Genomic DNA, 19,342 nt, shown 5'->3' with positions numbered 1-19,342 from the left:
AGGTGCTGCCCGCTGAGACGACCGTGCACATGCTGCCCGTCCGCTCGCTCTTGAACGAAGAGTTGCGAGAATTGTGTGATTCGCCTGAATCTGAGGGTGTGTGTTCCGTGCCGTAGACTGCCTCCCACGTGTTAAGGCCACCATTGCCGTACTCCTTTCCTCGGGAATTGGATCGTGAGACGTGCGGCGTTGAATCATCATCGCTTAACGTGGACGAATCGTAAGAGCGATCGGCCTCATCATGGATCTGCGGCGTGGAGCGGGACCGCTGCCAAGCAACTGCATCATGCGACGATGACCGAGACACAGCTGGGGTGTTGTCTGGAGAGCGTCCCACTCGTTCCTCGTCTCGCACAGGCTCCGTCAGATAGTGGGCTGATTTTGATCTTCGGATGGGAGACTCCCGCCCCCCACCTACTGGACAGTCTTCATTTTCCTCTCCCGGTGGGGGCGGTGGGGCACGACCCTTCCCATGTTGTGCCGGCCGCTTGTTGGTAATACCAGTTGGACCCAGGGAGAGGCCGTAGTCAAGACCATTATATTTATTAAGAAGACTCTCCTCTGATGTTGACCGTACTAGACCTCCGTCACCACTGCTTGAGCGGGACACCTTACGCAGGTTTGAGCGGCGTCGCATCCAGTCATGCCGTTGGAAGTTGGAATTGACAACAAAGGGTGGTGGGTTAACTATATTCCCCGATGATCCGGGTGGCACGCTGTATATGGATTCTTCTTCTTGGCTTTTTCGGTAAACATCGCTCATACGATCATGGCGACTCTGGTAAACTCGCGTGTATTCCTTCCCCTGGCCTGGGGGACCCTGGGAATATCCAGGAGTGGAATACGTAATTTGTATCCGAGAATGCTCTCCATTAGGTGCAGCATAATAACTCTCTGGGTCATCATAACCCATTGGAGCCTTTTCTGGCCGACGGTACACAGCCGCATATATAGCATGGGGATTGTTGGGAGCCGCATAGTGCTGGAAGCGATCTCCAGAACGCTCTGAATGGCCACCACTGCTGTAGTTGCTGACGCTCTTGTCAGCACCAGAGTGGCCAGAGCTAGTGGACTCGCTCTCCTCTTCATCGGGTGTATAGAGCTGAGAGTCGCTCATAGTAAGACCAGAATCACGGCTCAAGTTGGTCAGAGACATCTTGTCTTTCCGAGGCAGTGGAGACAACTCGCCTTCCACTAGTAGCTCTCGCTCCAAGGAGTCGATGCTGCTATCATCTCGTCTCATGCCACTTGAGCTGTGTAGGCTGTGACCACTGTGAAGACTGTGTAGACTATCTGATTCCTCTGCCCCGCTGTCTTGTCTCATGGGGTCCCTCTCCGGAGGTTCACCAAGCAGATGGAGCACATCCTCACCAAATATATCACCACATCGCTCAATGAGAAATTCCACTATGGCTGGCACTTGTTTGGAGGCCTCTGGACTGAGTGCCAGGACCGGGGAAGATGGCCACAAGATAGATGGGCCGACGCAAACAGCAAGGTTAGATGCTGACATCATGTTCTCAGAGGCGCGGCGAGCTATGTGGTGCAGCACACAGAGGAAATGCTGGAGGAGCATAAGATGGGCGCGGGGCAACCTAGAACACAAGAGTAGAGTCCGGGAAATACGCTCCCTCAAGCTGCCGAACTGCGACACCTCCAGCCATTCCTCGTACAGGTCAGCGACCAGCAAGCAGTCGGGCATAGAACGAAGAAAATCTTTGAGGAGCGCCGCCACCGCTGTGATGTGTACACTGTCCAGATCTACAGCCCCGTCTGCCTCGTTAGCGTCCAGCTTCTCCCGTAGTTCCCTCACCAGTCTCGCATTAGCCGACTTTCTAAAGATGCCCACCGTGAATGGCCCCTTCAGGAACAGCTGAGACAACATTTCCTGAAACACGAAACGTGGAATTTAGGGGAAATCTTTTACTTGATACATTTTAACAACGCTAACCATCAGAAAAACCTTACACCCATACCATGTTGACGTTTAGTACCTTACGAATTTCCTCTAGTCAGAAAAAATGAATGAACAGTCTTGAGATGAGATACTCCATACTCTAAGAAAACATGCATATGCAGTAAAATATCTACAGTTGCTGTACAAGTCGTGAGTATTTTTATGGTATACTTAATGTCTTATTTCATGCTTGCATATATTTTAGTGTTCATCAGGTATAGCAGCAGTTGTTAAGGGACTTCTCAGTGAAGGTACTTACCATGATAGGCTTAGGCAGCATGTTCTCCGGCTCTACGAGTTTGATAAGTGACTGGCCATACAGGGCGCCTGCGCAGGATGACATACTCCCATCCAGCGATTCTCCTTTGCTATTGGATCGCTTAAACACTCTGTGGATCCTGATGGGGGATTTCCGGGCCTTCTTGGAAACCTTCTTCATCCCCTCCGGCGACTCGAAGGAGATCTTGCGAGCCTGTCGCAGATGAACTGGCAGCGGGTGACCAACTCGGTGTTGTAGAGGTTATTGCATTGTTCTGCATCACAGTCTTGCAGGAGGTCCCGCACACAGTTAAGCTTGATGGCGAAGGGGTACTCATGCCCGATGAGTGGATACGGGGAGTCGTCCATGCCAGTCTTCACCCACAGCTGAAACTGGGACGTGTCTGCTCCGCCCATCTCCAGGTGATCGAGAATGAGGGCCACACACTCCCGCGCTGTGGTGACGGAACTGATGCTCACCGTCTTGCTCTGTGAGGATATGAAACAGTCATATTAAGAAGATATTCGAGGACGGAGAGTAAGTTCAATAATCTAACATACTACAAATGACATATTATTCGGAATTATCTGCCCGCGCCAACAACACGAAGATTTTTAGCATACCGTGGCATGTCACAACTTTCCACAGTGAAAAAAAGCACATTATGAAAATATTAATATTAAACTGGATGGTCTTATTCCTAAGACGTTTTTAAATAAGTTTAGCACCGAGTTAGCCACACGCGTTATGGCGATTCTTAAGAAGTCAGTTTCCTTACCTTTAGTGAGGGGAAACAATGTACAGTTAAACTGGTGAAGTTAATTTACCATAAAAAATTGAGAAAATAAGTACTTTATTATGTCTTGTGATAACATAGCTTCACACAAACATATCCGCATCCTCTCATCCTCAAGGTCTGTTTAATAAATCTCTCTTCCTTCTCCTATTAACAGTCTTCCAATCCCCTTACATCCTTCCCGTTTTACCACCCTGTTTCTCTCCTCATGCGATTTATCTCATCTTTTCCTCAAGTTCCTTGCTCTTCCCATAACCACATTCCCTCCGTCCCTTCTTGCTGCATTCCTCTCAATACCTCCACTGTGTTCCTCCTGCTTCTCTTTACTCCGTGACTCTTATACATTATTCCCCTGCCATCTCCTGCCCATTCCTTCTACATCCTTTGCTCTTCATGCTTCTCCCTGCCCTCATCCCTCCTCTCCTGTCTTCCCTATTTCACCCATCGTCATTCTGCATCAGCAGGACTATAAGAAATAAGGATGACATTGGGTAGGAAAACCTTTTTCTTAAGGCTCTCCAAGAAGAAACTCCATGAAAATCACAAGGCATGATGTCTGACAGCTCATCCCAAATGATTACGGAGAAATTATACTACCCCAAGTAAATATATTCTACGAGTCGCACATGGCTGCTAAAAGACGCGGAAACTGGGAGGCTGCAATAACCTTTCATGCCTGTGTATCAACAGGTTTTAAGGAGGAGCCAAGCGAACTTATTTTCCCCTCGAAGACTCGGTCATCTGTTCCTACCTCTGTCTCAGTCACTGAGCTCACCTGAGTCTGAATTCTCCCTTCAAAAACTCTAACTAGAACTGTGAGAATTAAAAACTATAAAAGCTGCTTACGCGCACACGCTATGACTAATAGCTTGAAAAATATAACGACTTTGGAAAAGTGACAAGCAAAAAAAAATTACTTTGGTCAAGTAGAATTTTTTGACATACAGAAGTTAAAACTACTTAAAATTGATTTTAAGTAGGGATATTGATCACTTGAAACCTGCCGTGTTAATAATGGCCAAGGTCATGAGTAATGCCTGAGCTGGGAGAGGAGCACTGCCAGGCGGGAGGTGGTTTAACCCCAAGAGGAAGGTGGTGGATCCAAGCTTCAAACACGACCGTCAAGGGTCATTGTCAGAGTTCAGGCCATCATATCCATGGGTCATACTGTTGTGTACAAGGACATAACATCTTAACTACATTATATTTCCCCACCAAGTGCACTTCATAACACCGCCGCTGTGCTTCACAGTCAGAAAAAAAAATAATACCGCAATGGTTGCGCACAGCGTCACCGTTCACTCACTGTTATTTAAACATCTTTCCAGTTTGCTGCAGTGAACACAAGCTTTCACACTGCTGAACCATTTCATATCAGTTCACACTACAGACCAAGCTGATTCTCGTCGAGCCATAGCGGCCTCAAAATAAACCTCTCAGCCTCATAGTCCACTACGACATTAAACTAACGACTCCCACATCACTGTCTCGTTCATGACCTTAGTTGTAGACGCTAGATATAATTTATCTGAAACATCCATAACTTTCAGTAATTCATCCACTAAACTCTGTCCATTGGTTAAAATGTTTGTGATTAATAAACTAGACTACTACAGAGTTTCCTCACCAACTAATTAATCTTCGGCCACAGTCCTCAATGGCCATCCTTATCTCAAAAGGCATCACAATCCTCGCCACTTCAACAGTATCTTCTTATTGTGACGATAAGACTACTACCCATCTCGACTGCCCATAATTTTAAATCATTTGAACCTGGGATGATCAGTTCCACACCAGTAATACACAATTGGCATCAATATTCCATCAATCAAAGGTCTTGCATTATAAACTTGAAATTTCCCCAAGTGCTTCTCCAGTTATATCGTGGATGACCACGTTCTTTACCTCTCGCGCATCCTTAATGGTAATATGCCTACACATTAAAAGCCATTCATTTTTCCATTCAAAATTGTGCAACACCACGAATGTCCATCTTCAAAACGCGGACTTAACATGTCACATTCGTCTTCCTACACACATCAGAGCGACTTAACCAGTCACCCTGTGAATGCGCTAACATCAGGACTTTGCTCATACAACCACCTGAGGCAGCTTCCGTTGTCATGGCTCATCTAATACCCTGCAGGCAATCGCCCCAGATCACTCCCATGTCACGTAATGCTCCGTCCACAAAACCTTTAATTGGTTGTGGTTATATATATTGCACAGCAAAGACACAACTCTTGCATTTCACATCTCATATTCTGCCAATTTGTTCATACAAAAGACTACTTGTATAATAAAAGATCTCAACATGATTGATGTCTTACATGTACGCCACAGAAATTAACATTTTAGCCCTGCCTTATTTCATCATATGGTATGTACATCCATAAATGGTGAAAACATTTTCTTTTTTCCTCAGGCTGTCTAATAATTCCATATGAAGTCTGCGCGCTCCTACTTTGCCTCTTTGAAGTCTTTTAACATACAAAGAATTTGGCAAGCCTTTCAACCACTATCAACACACTTTGTTTATACATCAGACACACGACCACTCTTCCATGCACATTTTATATCACTCAAACTACTGTGCCCACTTCTATTCCTTATCCTCTCACTCGACATACGATCTCCGGTCAATGATCTTCCATTTCTTGGTTTACTACAGATCTCACCCCTTTGCAGTGTCTTCCTGTACACACTTCACACTCAACCTCCAGTCCTAACGTAGCAATGCCTACATATTTTATTACTCTCGGTCATTTCTGTACATTGCTCTCTTCACCTTCTTCCTACGGTGCTGTTCGTGGTACATTAGCTAACGTTGGTTGGCATAAAAGTAACAGTTAAAAGCTATGAAACTAAACATATTTATCCCGAATTTCTGATTAACAAGGCTTCTTATGAGCTGATTCACGTAGCTTAAGAAATAGTTATATGATAGACATAAGGGAATGGGAGAGGATCACCATCATTACCGCTAAACACAAACACTGCTGGAGGTACTTACGAAGTCGATGCTGTTGACGGGGTCGTAGTAGGTGACCTGGATGGTGGTGGAGGGTGGTTCCTTATCCCGCTCCTCCGTCATCACCTGACACAGCTTGTTGTACCACAAGTCCTTCGTGGCCACACAGCTGTTGGCGAGAGAGACATCTTTACCAGTGCTGCTGGCCGCAGATCCCCGACAGCCGTTAGTGGCCGTGGACAGAGCACTGGTGCTGCTCCGCACTCTGCCCAAGCCTTCACCGCTGCAGTCAGACACATCTGCCCCTTGCGCTAACGTAAATGTTCTGGTATTTATTGCACTGGAAGTACGCCTTAGCCGAGTGACCTTGGCTACGCGAGGTAGGGGCACGTCGTATAGTGGTTCAGTGTTCTCACGTGGGGTGGGAGGAGAGTTACGGCTAGTGTGCGCGTTCAAGGGTTCAGGTACCACGATAATTTCCGGCCTGGGTAACAAACGCTCGCTGCGGGAACGTCTCAGGGCAGTAGCTTTCCTCACACTCTTCCCTAACCGTGTTGATGCCCGTCGGAACACCGCGCCCCTGCCGTGCCCCTTTGCGGCTTCTAAGGACTGCCTCTTCAGACTCGAGAGCTGCGGGGGCGAGTGGACATCTCTGACTTTGTCAGGAGCTATTACCCGCCGGCGGATTAATGCGGGCGAGTCTGCGCCCCCGAGACATAGGAGAGGAGCAACACACCCGACCGTCCGGCCACGACGTACCATACCTTCCCCACACGTCATTGCTCCCATACAGTATCACAGGTAAGTTTTATAAATCACTGTCTAACCAAGTTTTCACCAGGAAGCACTTTCAAACCACACTGCAAGTCGTATTAGAGGCTTTGAGCGTCCGGACGATAGGTAGCATCATGCCCAGGTTATGGCCCCAGCACAGCATCCGCCCCGAGAGGAGCGGCGGAGCATCATCACTACGTACTACTCCTCCGGAGGCAAGAATTCAACTGAGTAAGCGCGGACAGCTACACCCTGAAACCCTCCCACCGCGTCCGATTCCCTACCCCTTCTTGGTCATCGTCTAAGCAGTGGCGTTATGTTAGCTGTTCGTAAATTACTGTACCACGGTAATGGTTAGATGTAATGGAACGTTTTAAGACTTAACATCGTATGCTCTGAGGACGTTACTGTTATTCGTATGATTTTGTAAAGAGGAAACGAACGAGTGACCACTTGACCCCCTGACCACTAGACCGCCCAAGGCAGGGTTTATTATGATGACTCGCTCCCTGCTGTGACCTCCAATGACCTGTCACACGATGACTCTGACTGTACTGCATAGAATTCAGGGTCGGCAATTGTGTGGGTGTGTATGTGTGTGTTTAACCTATGTATTACAACGTGGCAATATCAAGATCAGTTAATGAATGGAATGTACAGTTATCGTGTTCCTTGCTGTAAAGTTTCCATTCGTCCCGGACCTGGCCAGTGACCTCACCTCCCAGATCGGTCAGAAAAGGACATTTTTCTATTTCCCCAGATAATTATCGAAGATGCAAGGCGAATGAATCATATGATTAAGCAGATTCCATCCAGTGGGAGCATAAGAACTCGTTTATAAAGAGAGAGAGAGAGAGAGAGAGAGAGAGAGAGAGAGAGAGAGAGAGAGAGAGAGAGAGAGAGAGAGAGAGAGACATACCAGCCCGCCGGACGCAGCAGTACACAGAGCCTCTGTCATTGGCTGTCCCACAAACATATACGGTAATTTTCTACCCCAACCCCACCCTAACCTAGCCTACCCTCAGGAGCGACAGAGCCACTAGTTTAATCGCCCTGTGAAACATGCCTGTGGTTCGGTCTGATTGACTGATAAGTGGTGGATTAAGTTCAGTTTCGTTTCTTGGAATTTTAGCAATGAAAAGGCACCATTCTCACGATACAGCTCAACTGTAGTTCAAATTGATTTGAAGAGATATTCATGCGTTATTCATGATATTCACAAAGACGCGGGAACTTTACGAAGAGAAAAACATGCTTTTACGAGCTTTAGAAAAATCGCATAGAATCACGTACTACAAACTCGTGAAGATTTACAGACACACTCGCACAGTTTTACGTACATGTTATCTATGTATGCGAACGTTCACAAGAAAGCTGGGGTCATCTTCAATGAACATACAAGTGAAAGGCACCAGCATGCCCCATGCCATTTTGGAGTGGGTCTGTGCAGTAGCAAGTAGTACGATGGTAGTAATGCCTGAGGTTGGGGCGTTGCCGATGGTGTGAGGAATGGGTACGATGGTGGCGGGACCAGCGGGAGGTGGGGCAGTGGGTGGATGGCTGCCAGTCCCCCAGGAAATAGTGGGCCATCTGAACCCTCCTCCCTCCCTCCCATACCCACTATCGCTACACCCTACCTGCCCACTCTCCGCCTTATCAATTTTTTTTCTTATGAGGGAGTGGCTAAGGAGGGATGAAAGAAGAGGCCGGAGGAAGTAGATAAAATGGAGAAACAGAAGACATCTGTTTAGTGTAATGATATAAGGGTTAGGTTTACTGAGGCGTGTAGGTATTATCTTCTGACTGGTCACCCTCCCCGCTCACTCTGTCTGTCCAGCCCGCCCGTCAATTCCGTAACCAACCTGTCTGTCCGCCCGCTCTCCGTGCGTAGTACCTTGCCTACAAATGGCTGACCAAACCTTTTAATCTTATGTCCTCCAACGAGATCTCTTTAGCCGGTAATCTTATGTTTTTAACATTTTATGAAACGGATGGTTACTTCAGTTGAAGTTCATCTACAGTTTCGAGGAGGAAAAAGCCCACGTATCTTAGGCTTTCCTGACGACGTGCTGGCCATGTGTTTCTGGACTTGATGCTGCTGGGAAAGCACATGAAACCGGATAGCGATAGCACTTGACGAAGAGGCCTCGCCGCCGGCAGGACCCTCTCCATAACCCTCACCTCACCACTGTCTTCCCTTCCCCGTAAATTATTTACCACCACCGTAAGTATACCTCACGTCCATTTTGGAAGCTCGTCTCTATCTCTACAGTTCAGTCAGGGACCAGGTTACTTCGACACTTTTCTAATCCCTCCGGCCGCAGACAGAAGGCCTGTGTATCCTCCACAACCCAAATGATCAAATACACTTTCTAGACATTAGTCCGATGATCTTTTTTTTATTCTTAGTTCCCTTTTGGGTTGGCAAATGACCAGATCCGATTTAACATGATTACTCTTTGACATATCCTATTCCTCCCTGGTTATGCAGAGATCATTGTTTCTCAGGGATAGGAATTACTTGAAGGGTTGTCGACCCCCGCCCCTAGCTTATTTCCAGGCGAGGTTTAGGTCGTACCCTGACCAAATCTAGCACAAACTAACGTAACCTAGCAAAACGTTGTAGGTTAACCATCAGGTGTCTAACACTCTGTACGGTTCTTGCTTTTCCTTTATTCATGACGAAGTGAGTGAAACTTGCTTACGTTAAAGAGCGCGTTAGTTTCAACTCCCTGTGGATAGTAAGTCACGCGCCTTTTACAGATGAAATGTTCATATCTAACGTTTGCAAATGATAAAACGAAGTAGTGATCTGTGTCACAAGACAACACAAGAAAGTTGATATATTATCACCAGCTTCTTACAAGGATCAATAAACACTTGAACGACCCCCTAAAGTTCAAAGCTTCCCCGGCCCTAGAGGCGGCCGCGCCACCAAACCCCCACATAACAACGCCCCCTAAATATTTACACCCCATTTACACAGGATTATGCTCGGTGTTCCTGCCTGAAGGGCACCTCGCCCAGACTGTCTTGACATCCCTCACACTAATCCCAAGTCGTTCAAGAATTCTTTTTTGTTCAAGCGAGGAGGGTATGGCTGATCTCAGCTGCTGAGTCGACGAAGGAACGATTGTTTGTGACATGTTTCTGGTATGGCGGGCAATTACAACAGTCACCATGATATATCATAACATCTAGAACAGAGAAAGGCAGAACAAGAGCGAAAATACTTTACATAGAAGACGGTCATGACTTTGGGATGTACACAACCTCACTCACGATGACACCACTTTATATATATATATATATATATATATATATATATATATATATATATATATATATATATTAAGTTTGGAGCTGTCTTTTGAATATAAAACTAAAATAAAAAAGTTTGATAGTTAATCAAAGTTTTTAGATTAACTGAGATTGTCACAGGAACATAACGGTGGCATGTGGAGCCAAATTTTACCTGAAAAATGGGACATCACAGAACCTTCTCACAAAGGTCTTGAAAGCCGTGAGAATCTGTCCCAATGCTGCACCAGTGCGTGGGCTATGAAAAGAAATTTGGAAGGAGGGAGGGAATGGAGGTTTACAACCCGTGGCGAGTGGCTTTCATAACGACTCAAGGGTATACAGGTGTGCTGAAGACAGCCAGGGCATCGAGAGACCATAGAGGTTTTTTGAATTTCTGCACATGTAACGGAATGGTCAGTAAGGATTGCCAGAGATGAAACGTGTTGGAATAGGTATACATAGAGAAAGGAGACAAACTTAGAAGATGTTGAAAAGATTTGTGTACCCCTCATGGTAAAAAGTGTTTGTATAATACTTGATCTTTATCGTTATATATATTTACCGGGATTATCCTCCATTCCTATGAGTATGATCTCGGAGGTTATACGTACTGGGTGGTTGTCTTTGATTGCTATTTCCTTCACCAGGATTTTGAGCAGCAACATGACCGGTGCACTGACACCTGGGTTCTGGTGGCCTCTATATACAATGTCTCACCCGAAACCCAGGGGACCACACCACACCCTGGGACATGACCAGCGTCGCAGGGACGATCCCACACACCTGGGGACCCCGTGGTTCCTGTGACACCTGGGGAGTCTGAAGAACTCTCACCGGTCCACATGAAGACGATCAGAGGCACAACACACTTGCTGAGGGTTGAACACTACACCCTAAGCACTGCGTGAACCTCGACCGCCTGGTTTATAAGAACTAACTAAACCCTACGTTTTGAGCTTTGTCTTTTAATACTCCACAAACTTGGTGATTGTAAATAAAAAAAAGTTTTGATAGTTTAAATTCAAAGTTTTGTAATTAAACTGAGATTGTCCACCAGGCATCTGTGGCATTCCCACCAGTTCCTCAACCATCAGGAGAACACTCACAGGATCCCTTCCTCACCCAGGTCTTGAACACAGCCGTGAGACATCTGCCCAACGCCACCACGCGTCCGTGTCGCCAAGAATAGCAAAAGTTTGGAAGGAGGGAGGGATGCGAGGCTCTCCCCTCTAACCCCCTGGCGAGTCCTGCCTTTCATACGACTCCCCCAGACTATACACGGCCGTGCCATCCGACACCCCCATGGGCACTCGACACCCTCCATAGAGTCTTTCTTGATTTCCATCCACAGTAACGGTACATGCGTCAGTAATGGTATATGCGTCAGACGATGAAAACGTGTTTGGAAATACACTAAATTTTTTCATAAGAATTTCCCAGACGAAAACCTTACAACTGTTGGCAATAATGCATTTACCCCTCATGGTAAACAAGTTTTGTATATACTACTTATCTTTACTCGTTATCAGTAGTCTTATCATCACTCGCGTTTTTATCTACATATGTTTACCTGCCAAACAACTGCTTTCATGTATTTGTTTTAACTGTAAATATATTAGTTCAGAATTTTAACACCGCAAGTGTAGCTAAACATAATGTGAACACGGGTTATATCAATATGTGACACAATTATCTTTATCACTTAAGTATAACTATAGTATATCATATCAACGCTGTGTTTATCGGTTTGATTTGGTATATCAGTAAACAGTAACTTCATAGTTCACTGGTGGCCAACAGTTGAACTGAACATTCCTCTAGTTTTGTCTCATACTCGAGTATGAAACTCGTACACAACTCTACAGCTCATCAAGGGGAATAATTCTGAATCATGCGAGTCATTTACTCTGAAGATTCAATATGGCTGGTTGGTCGGTGAGAGACGGGAGGGAGTGAGCGGCGTGGGTCTGCCGCTCAACCTGACCCTCTCTTCGTCCCCTCCCTGCTACACTCCCCACCCTGACTGCTGGTGTGAAGGCGGAAAGTCGTTAGCCTGGCGGCACCGCACCCTCGAGGCTCGTAACCCATGTGTCATTGTGAGCCTCACCACCTCCTCATTAAGTGCAACAGAACGATATCAGTATGACATTCACATACTGACTCTCAATGGTGAACTTTAAATGCTCAAAACATTCATCCTACGTTGTTTTAAACGAACAGTATATTTCATCTTGTAATATTCAGTTTAACATATTCCCTAAACACACAAACTTACATACGATATCACTGGCGACAGACAACCTCAATTTAACTTCCCTCTCAACCCCTCGTAAGACCTTCCCCACATAGCAATCAACTACGTCTATCATGCCATCAAACACAGTTGTTATATGAACGTTACACATTTACCTTCCCGAACCTCCACACACTTTCCTCCGCGCAGTTCAACTCTTCGTGTGTGTTCAGTTTACCTTGACATTCACAGACTCCTCGCAGAGCGAATAATGCGAATATTCAAGTATTTGGTCACAACACGTACCTTACGTCATTTTACGTCTGTGACAAAAATCTGACAAAAGGATTTCCACAAGAAAAAAAAACTTTGATTTCAGATGAAAAAGAGCAAAGTGTAACGCTAGGACTCCCGGGGTGAGGCCACTTCTAGTGGTATATATCAACACTGGCAATCTTCCTCCACCACCACTTCACAATGACAGATTCTCCACTCACCTCCAGCCTCTTCCACTTCACCGTCTCCTCTCCCGACGTAGCAAACCCCTCCCCCGACGTAGGAGAACCCACCATGTGCACGCACAGCCTGTCTTTCCAACCCGTAAATACGAGGTACCACAGTAACTCTACCACACACAGATGACTTTCCGTGTGTACGAGTACCTCGGTCATCTTTTACCCAGGAGCAGTTCGGTGGTAGTAGGGAGTAACGTGTCTTGGAGTCAGGTGAACGTATTACACTGGTCACTGTTCAGGGCCCAGATCTGTACGGTTGTTTAAGTAAATGAGTGAGGTTTCTCCGACGTTTGACTGCCGTGGGGAGCAGGTTAAGCTGTTGTGACATTGTCGGCCACTTGATAAATACACCTTCATTCAGGAAGCAAACAAGATTACTTTCTGCCAACACCATCTCACTTATAACTATACTACTCGTTTTTTCTTTTTTTTTAAGAAATTCGTTACTGTGTCAGACCATCCCTCACTTAAAGAGCTTTAAATAGAATTACATTTTCACAGTTCCTATTTGCTGTATTTCGATGAGTTCTTTAACGCAAACAGAATAGTTTCTAATTTCATACTGAACAGACAATAACTACACGTACGTACTTTCTGAACCCCCAAAACAAGTGTACCTTCCCCTTTCGCTCCCTTAAGGTAACATCAGCACACACACACACACACACACACACACACACACACACACACACACACTATAATATAACTTGTCAAATATAATGACATTTTTTGAAGTAAATAACACACAAGTCCTTACTTTCATCTGGCCATCCTTGACAGTGAGTGACTTTGCTAGAACGATAAATGAAATTTCTCCTGCGAATCGCGTCTAATTTAGGAAATAACATACATGTCTACTACTTCACGGAACTGAAACGTGGGATAAGTTCATCATGTATGAGATCTACAACGTTGTCAACACACAGACAGATCACTCAATACTTCCTCGGGTGATCGTAAGAGTTTGGTTGGCTGGAAATATTTCCGCGTCGTCCGTAACCACTTCTCGCATTTCGTTCCTTTTATTACTATTTTAATATTCCGTTGCGTAAGCGTCTGCTTACCGCTGACCCGGTGTTCGAGAGGTTTAATACTAGGTAGACTTAAGCTTCTGTGTTGTAGGCTGACAACATTGCTGTGGGCATATGATTCACCACGACCAATTACCGATCTTTACGACTGTCTGTGGTCTAGTAGTTTGTTGGTTCCATATCCTCATTATAATATGGAAATGCTCCTCGACTCCACCTGACCTCTGTGTTAACCTGAGCGCCTCGCCCCGTCCGCCAGAGGTGGTCGGAGGAGAGGTTGGGGGGAGCTCATGTCGGTTGAAGTCAGGTCACTTGAGGTCAACTCTCAGATTTCTGGTAAGGTAAGGTCAAGTCGTTTACGTGCTACAAGGGAGTAAGAGTAATGTCTAAGTTCGCAATCACGAATACGAAGAAAACCGAGTCACCGCTGCTAGTGACATGTGTGTCGTACATCACTTCCTCCCTGTGAAACATTCTAAGCGACGAGTCTGTGCCAGTAAAAGCTTCTGATTCCACATGGCATCATCAACAACGTTTTACTGCTTAAAAATAAGAACCTATAAATCTTCGTCGGCGAAAGTAAGATGAATGTTCCAGCGTTACACATCTGTCCACGAAATGTAACACTTAAACTGCCACAAGTAATGCACAACTCTTCAGAAGATCCTTAATTACGATCTCATACAGTAAAGCCTAAGCAGGATGTGTCTGACTGCTACAAAACAACATATTTAGTCAAAACAAAATATCACATTAAGAAAGGTTACTAGAGAATTGCAGTAGAAAAAGCTTCATTAATTACGTTATGAAAATTATGCTGAATCAGCAATACGTTTATTCAAGTTTACTTTCATACAGTAATGCAAATCCCGCAAGGATTACAACAGAGTTTTTTTGGGGAGACAGACTTCAAAATTATACTGGAGACAACCTTGCGTAAAGACTGGGCGTGCCTGTGTGGCTTACCTGAAGGAGGCGACGACGTTGGTAGTGGGCCAGCCCATGACGAAGGAGGTGTCCTGACTCTTGGCTACCTCTGCCACGTCGTCCAGACACGAAGACAACCACATCTCTGACACCCGCACCTGTGCAACACACAACACTTCGCTGAACTCCCTTCAAGCCATGAACACTACTAACCCATCTATGCCTCAATGGTAAAGATTTTGTTAACTTTTATATATAACAAATAATTGATTTCAATCATCATATCACTTAAATGGTGTTACCGTACTCCGCCTACGTGAGATTATACCTTGTGTGGAAAGTCGGCGAGATTGTATCATTGTCCTTAAAAAGGAGTACAGTCTTGTCTAGGAACTTCTCACTCCAAGAAATTCCATTACTTCCCTGCTACTGATTGTAGCGCAGTCCTGAAGCTGCTAATGCCCCATGAAAAGGGTCCTAGGATTATATAACTTTAACAAAATCCTTCATGGTACACCATGGCAACAAGTGTTCCAAATAAAGGGCACCCAACTCACCTTTTCCTTAAGTTTAAAGTTGCCTCCACTGCGCGCCTTGGCCACAAGTAAGAGGTCGCTGAAGAGGAAGAGATGCCGCTCCTGGGACTGGACGCCCTGCAATATCAACATAACCATTACCACACTGTACATATATCTCTACCACACTAGGGCTGACCCATACAACCACACGCACAGACACTGTATTTCATATGTATGTTACACATATTCTCTGTGATTTTCCATCTTCCAGTATCACAATCTGCCTCGACAAAGGAGCAAATGGTCAGTTGCTGCTGGAATTCCTTAGTATTTTTATATCTTAACTCGAAAGAGATGATGCATTGTTGACGAGTGATTCAAGTCTTCATGGAGCCAGCTGGCGTGGTACTGAAGGTATAAAACTGAAAGTCCAGCAAGTCATTGTTCAGGTAGGAATCTAAACGCCACGTTAATGATGGGTTAACTATCTCATTACTCATTCAGTTCCCATAATTGTACTTTTACTAACCGCACATCATCCAAGAACGTCTCTCAAGTCCTCCCAGCTGGTGTGTGTGTGTGTGTGTGTGTGTGTGTGTGAACAATTCGGTTCATTTCCGGCTTCAGTAAGTCTTTCAGTGTTGCTTTTATATGTCGCTACTTTCAACTGCAGCTTGACAGTGATACTGAGGAGCATACACTATAACCCTGAAAACTTAGAAATTCAAGAAACATTGCGGGGTATTTCCTCTGTCTCTTTTTAACCTTTCATTCCCGTGAAAATATCTTCGTCTTCCGGTGACTTAAACAAATGAACAATCATTTACACGTCGCTGACCAATTTTTGTCCAAAGGTTATGGTAATACTAATTTCTTTACTATTTTTTGTATGTAATCTAAGAGAGAAAACACTACAGCAACATTATCTATCTATCTGGTCGTCTGCGGTTTTCGTTCCCCCAACAGAGTTACATCACAATCAGCTGTAAACTACTCTGTCCTTGTTCCCAGCTGCAAGAACAGCACAGCTTTCTCATCGCCCTCAATATACATTTTATTCTTTCCTTATGCTCACACTGGGAGACCTAGTTCATGATACGGTTCGCAGTATGTTGGTACAAGAACTAAAGCAAGTAAGGCTGTAATAGGCTGTATCAAATTCCTCCTTCTAAGATTCCCTCGGGTCAAGACAGGGATCGTATGAAGTCTACGTCATGAGCACACCCTCTCTCAGATGAGTCAAGCGGTCGACTACACCAGCGAGTTTCTACCTCACGACTGAAGCTAGAAGAAGAACCCCCTACATCGAGAACACCGGAGAACAACATGAACGACTGAAGGGTAAACTAAGAGGTGAGGCAGCATACAATATTAACAGAAACTTGAAGAAAATCGCGATATAGAATACATCCACGATCTCAAACTAGGAACACCCTTGGCTCCTACGGTGCCCAGTGATGCACACAAACAAAGCTTTCCTAGTATCCTCTTCCAGACCAACAAGTTCACTACACACTCTCACGAAAGACACGTATCCAGCAAACCATCCACACCTCCGTGCGACTCTCCATTTCTAAAGTGTATCTTTCCTTGCAGTTCCTCTAACCACCATATATCTGCCTATATATCTTCTGTGTGTATACGATGTATTTCCTTCGTCTTTATGAAGAATGTATTAAATACAGCAGTAGGCGTCGACATCCAGTATCATACAATACCTTTAATTAACCAAGGAAAGAGAGATCGTGTAGAATGGTATGCGTTCACCAACCCTTCGGAGGTCGGAGGAACTTTCAATTAGTTATATGTGAAGTTGGTGAGAGTAAGCACAGCCTTGGTAGCGAAGGAATGTAAGGTTAACGCATTACCTGACGCCACCTACCTCGAAGGTGAGTAATGCTCCACACCAGTGCTTATATGTTACTAAGACAATACCCAGCGAATCTCCTTAAGGCGTGGCCACGGTCAAGTATCTCTAAACTGATCCCACCTCTGCAATAATACATAACCCAGTAAAGACGCAATTTTTTTTCACGATATCCGTTGGCGCGCTATCGTCTCCCGAGGGCCAAAAGCTTCCCGGCCTTAAATCGTTAACGACTCGAAACACAAAACAAAAAGAAACAAAAATAACGAAATTCCGTGTAATTTGACGGCGTGTGGCCGTCTCCTCATTGTCATGGGTGCCGCGGGAGGTCCGCAAAAACTAGGTTTGGGACGGCGTTCCCAAAGGCTGCTGGTTTGGGCTATAAAACAGCGTCTTAGGTTAATACTGCCTTAAGTGCATTGATAGAGGAGGATATGGGGGTAGCAGGTTGATGGTGGTATAGCAGAGTCGGAGGAGGTGCTGTGTGCACCAGCAACAAGGGCCGTGGCGATACGACCATAAGAGGCAGTGTTATCTTATGACACAGCGGTGTTTAAACCCCGTCGGTACGGACGGGATGTTGGTATAAGGTAAATGGTTGTGAGGTCTGGCGGGTGATGCTGATGGAAATCTGACTGTGGTGGGCTCTGGCTAATGGTTGGTACTGGAGATGGAGGCCATGAAATTTAGCACGTAAGTGTGCTGAAATGTGTAAGAAGTTGTCCCGAGGTCTGTAAGATAGCTATAGGGCAGCTGGCGATCATGTGAGGGGACGGTGGTCGGTGGTGGCGACAGTGTAGGGGTCGGGCAGTGGCGCAGATGGTGGGAGTAAGGATTCTAATATGACACACGATGTCGTTAGTGGTGAAGGAGTGGGACTCCATGATTGCAGAACTAGTGGTGTTGTGGGTAGCGCCTCATGTGCCACCTGGAGCCAGGCAGTTGATGGAGGTGAAGAGGATGGCATGTGGTGGTGTTGGTGTTAGTGGGTAGCCAGGTTAGTGGTGCAAGTTCAAGGAGCTATATTGTTCGTGGAGGTGTGGCAGTGAGGTAGGTAGTGATGATAGGGGTAGGATGGCCGGATGCAGTGTCGGCGGATGTTGTACAGTTGGGCAACGCTTGACAATGCTCCGCCAGCCTTGGTGATATCCTCACCTTCCGTCTCCCCACACACTCATCACTCCATGTTATCTTGTCATTAAACCTGAGTTTCATAACAATGAGAGCTAGTGCCATCCTACAGTCTAATTGTTACTACTTCTTTTCCAGTTTTATTGCTTCCTCACGCTATCAAGCAGACGTCTCCACATTTCTTAGATTATATATTTATTTCTCTATTTCTTCTGCATGACTGTGTTTGATCTATAGAGGTAGCTGCAGCAGAAGGTTTTACAAAGTCAGACCTATACTTAAATATCTGATCGACTGACTTCATCTATAAATGGGAAATTACTGTGATTTATAACATACCCCTGAGGATATATATATATATATATATATATATATATATATATATATATATATATATATATATATATATATATATATATATATATATATATGGACAGACTTTAACAAGACTCAGTGATAAACGATTTTTTTATCAATTCGATAAATGAATATTCATGTATAATCTATACTTTTGCCTTGCACCAACAGACACACACACACACACACACACACACACACACACACACACACACACACACACACACACACAAAAGGATGTCCCTAAATAAAAAAAATCTTGATGAAATCACGAGCTGGATCTAGGGATGAGAGAGGCAAGTGAGTGTGGAAGGAACTCCAGGTGAGGGACCTGACGAAGAGGGCCATGCGAGACGTGGTGTGGCAGCTCATTAACATCCCCGTGTGAAGGTGCAGGATGTCTGTCGTCCGCGGCTGATAACAGCAGCGGCACCAGCTCCACCCTGCACTTCCACACTGGTACACTCCTGTCTGTACACCGTCAACCCTCGTTACCGTCAACGGCAGTCGTTAATCTGTCTCAGGTAATCGATGCTCAGATATTCTGGGGGGAGATCGAGTGACTCCAACCACCACAGTGTCAACGCCTCAGTATGCTTTACTGTGCGTGTCACTGCTGCAGGTGGTGGCTTCATATACCCTCTCAAGATTTGGCGAGGTCATGACCCCTAGTTGACCTCTACGGCAGGTTAACAGGGACGTG

At 45.4% G+C, this 19,342-nt stretch overlaps 1 protein-coding gene across 1 annotated transcript in view; it reads right to left on the bottom strand.

The window, feature by feature from the left end:
* The window catches only part of LOC139763875 (uncharacterized), a 614,186-nt gene that overhangs the window by 1,575 nt on the left and 593,269 nt on the right, over window positions 1–19,342 (bottom strand). The window contains 6 exon segments of the mRNA XM_071690265.1: window positions 2–1,888; window positions 2,217–2,440; window positions 2,443–2,704; window positions 6,026–6,152; window positions 14,806–14,924; window positions 15,324–15,419. Of these exon segments, the coding sequence (XP_071546366.1) occupies window positions 2–1,888; window positions 2,217–2,440; window positions 2,443–2,704; window positions 6,026–6,152; window positions 14,806–14,924; window positions 15,324–15,419 (2,715 nt within the window).

Source organism: Panulirus ornatus, chromosome 3 (genome assembly GCF_036320965.1).
Source record: "Panulirus ornatus isolate Po-2019 chromosome 3, ASM3632096v1, whole genome shotgun sequence".
In the NCBI taxonomy this organism is placed as follows: domain Eukaryota; kingdom Metazoa; phylum Arthropoda; class Malacostraca; order Decapoda; family Palinuridae; genus Panulirus; species Panulirus ornatus.
This window is presented reverse-complemented; position numbering and strand designations above follow the sequence as displayed.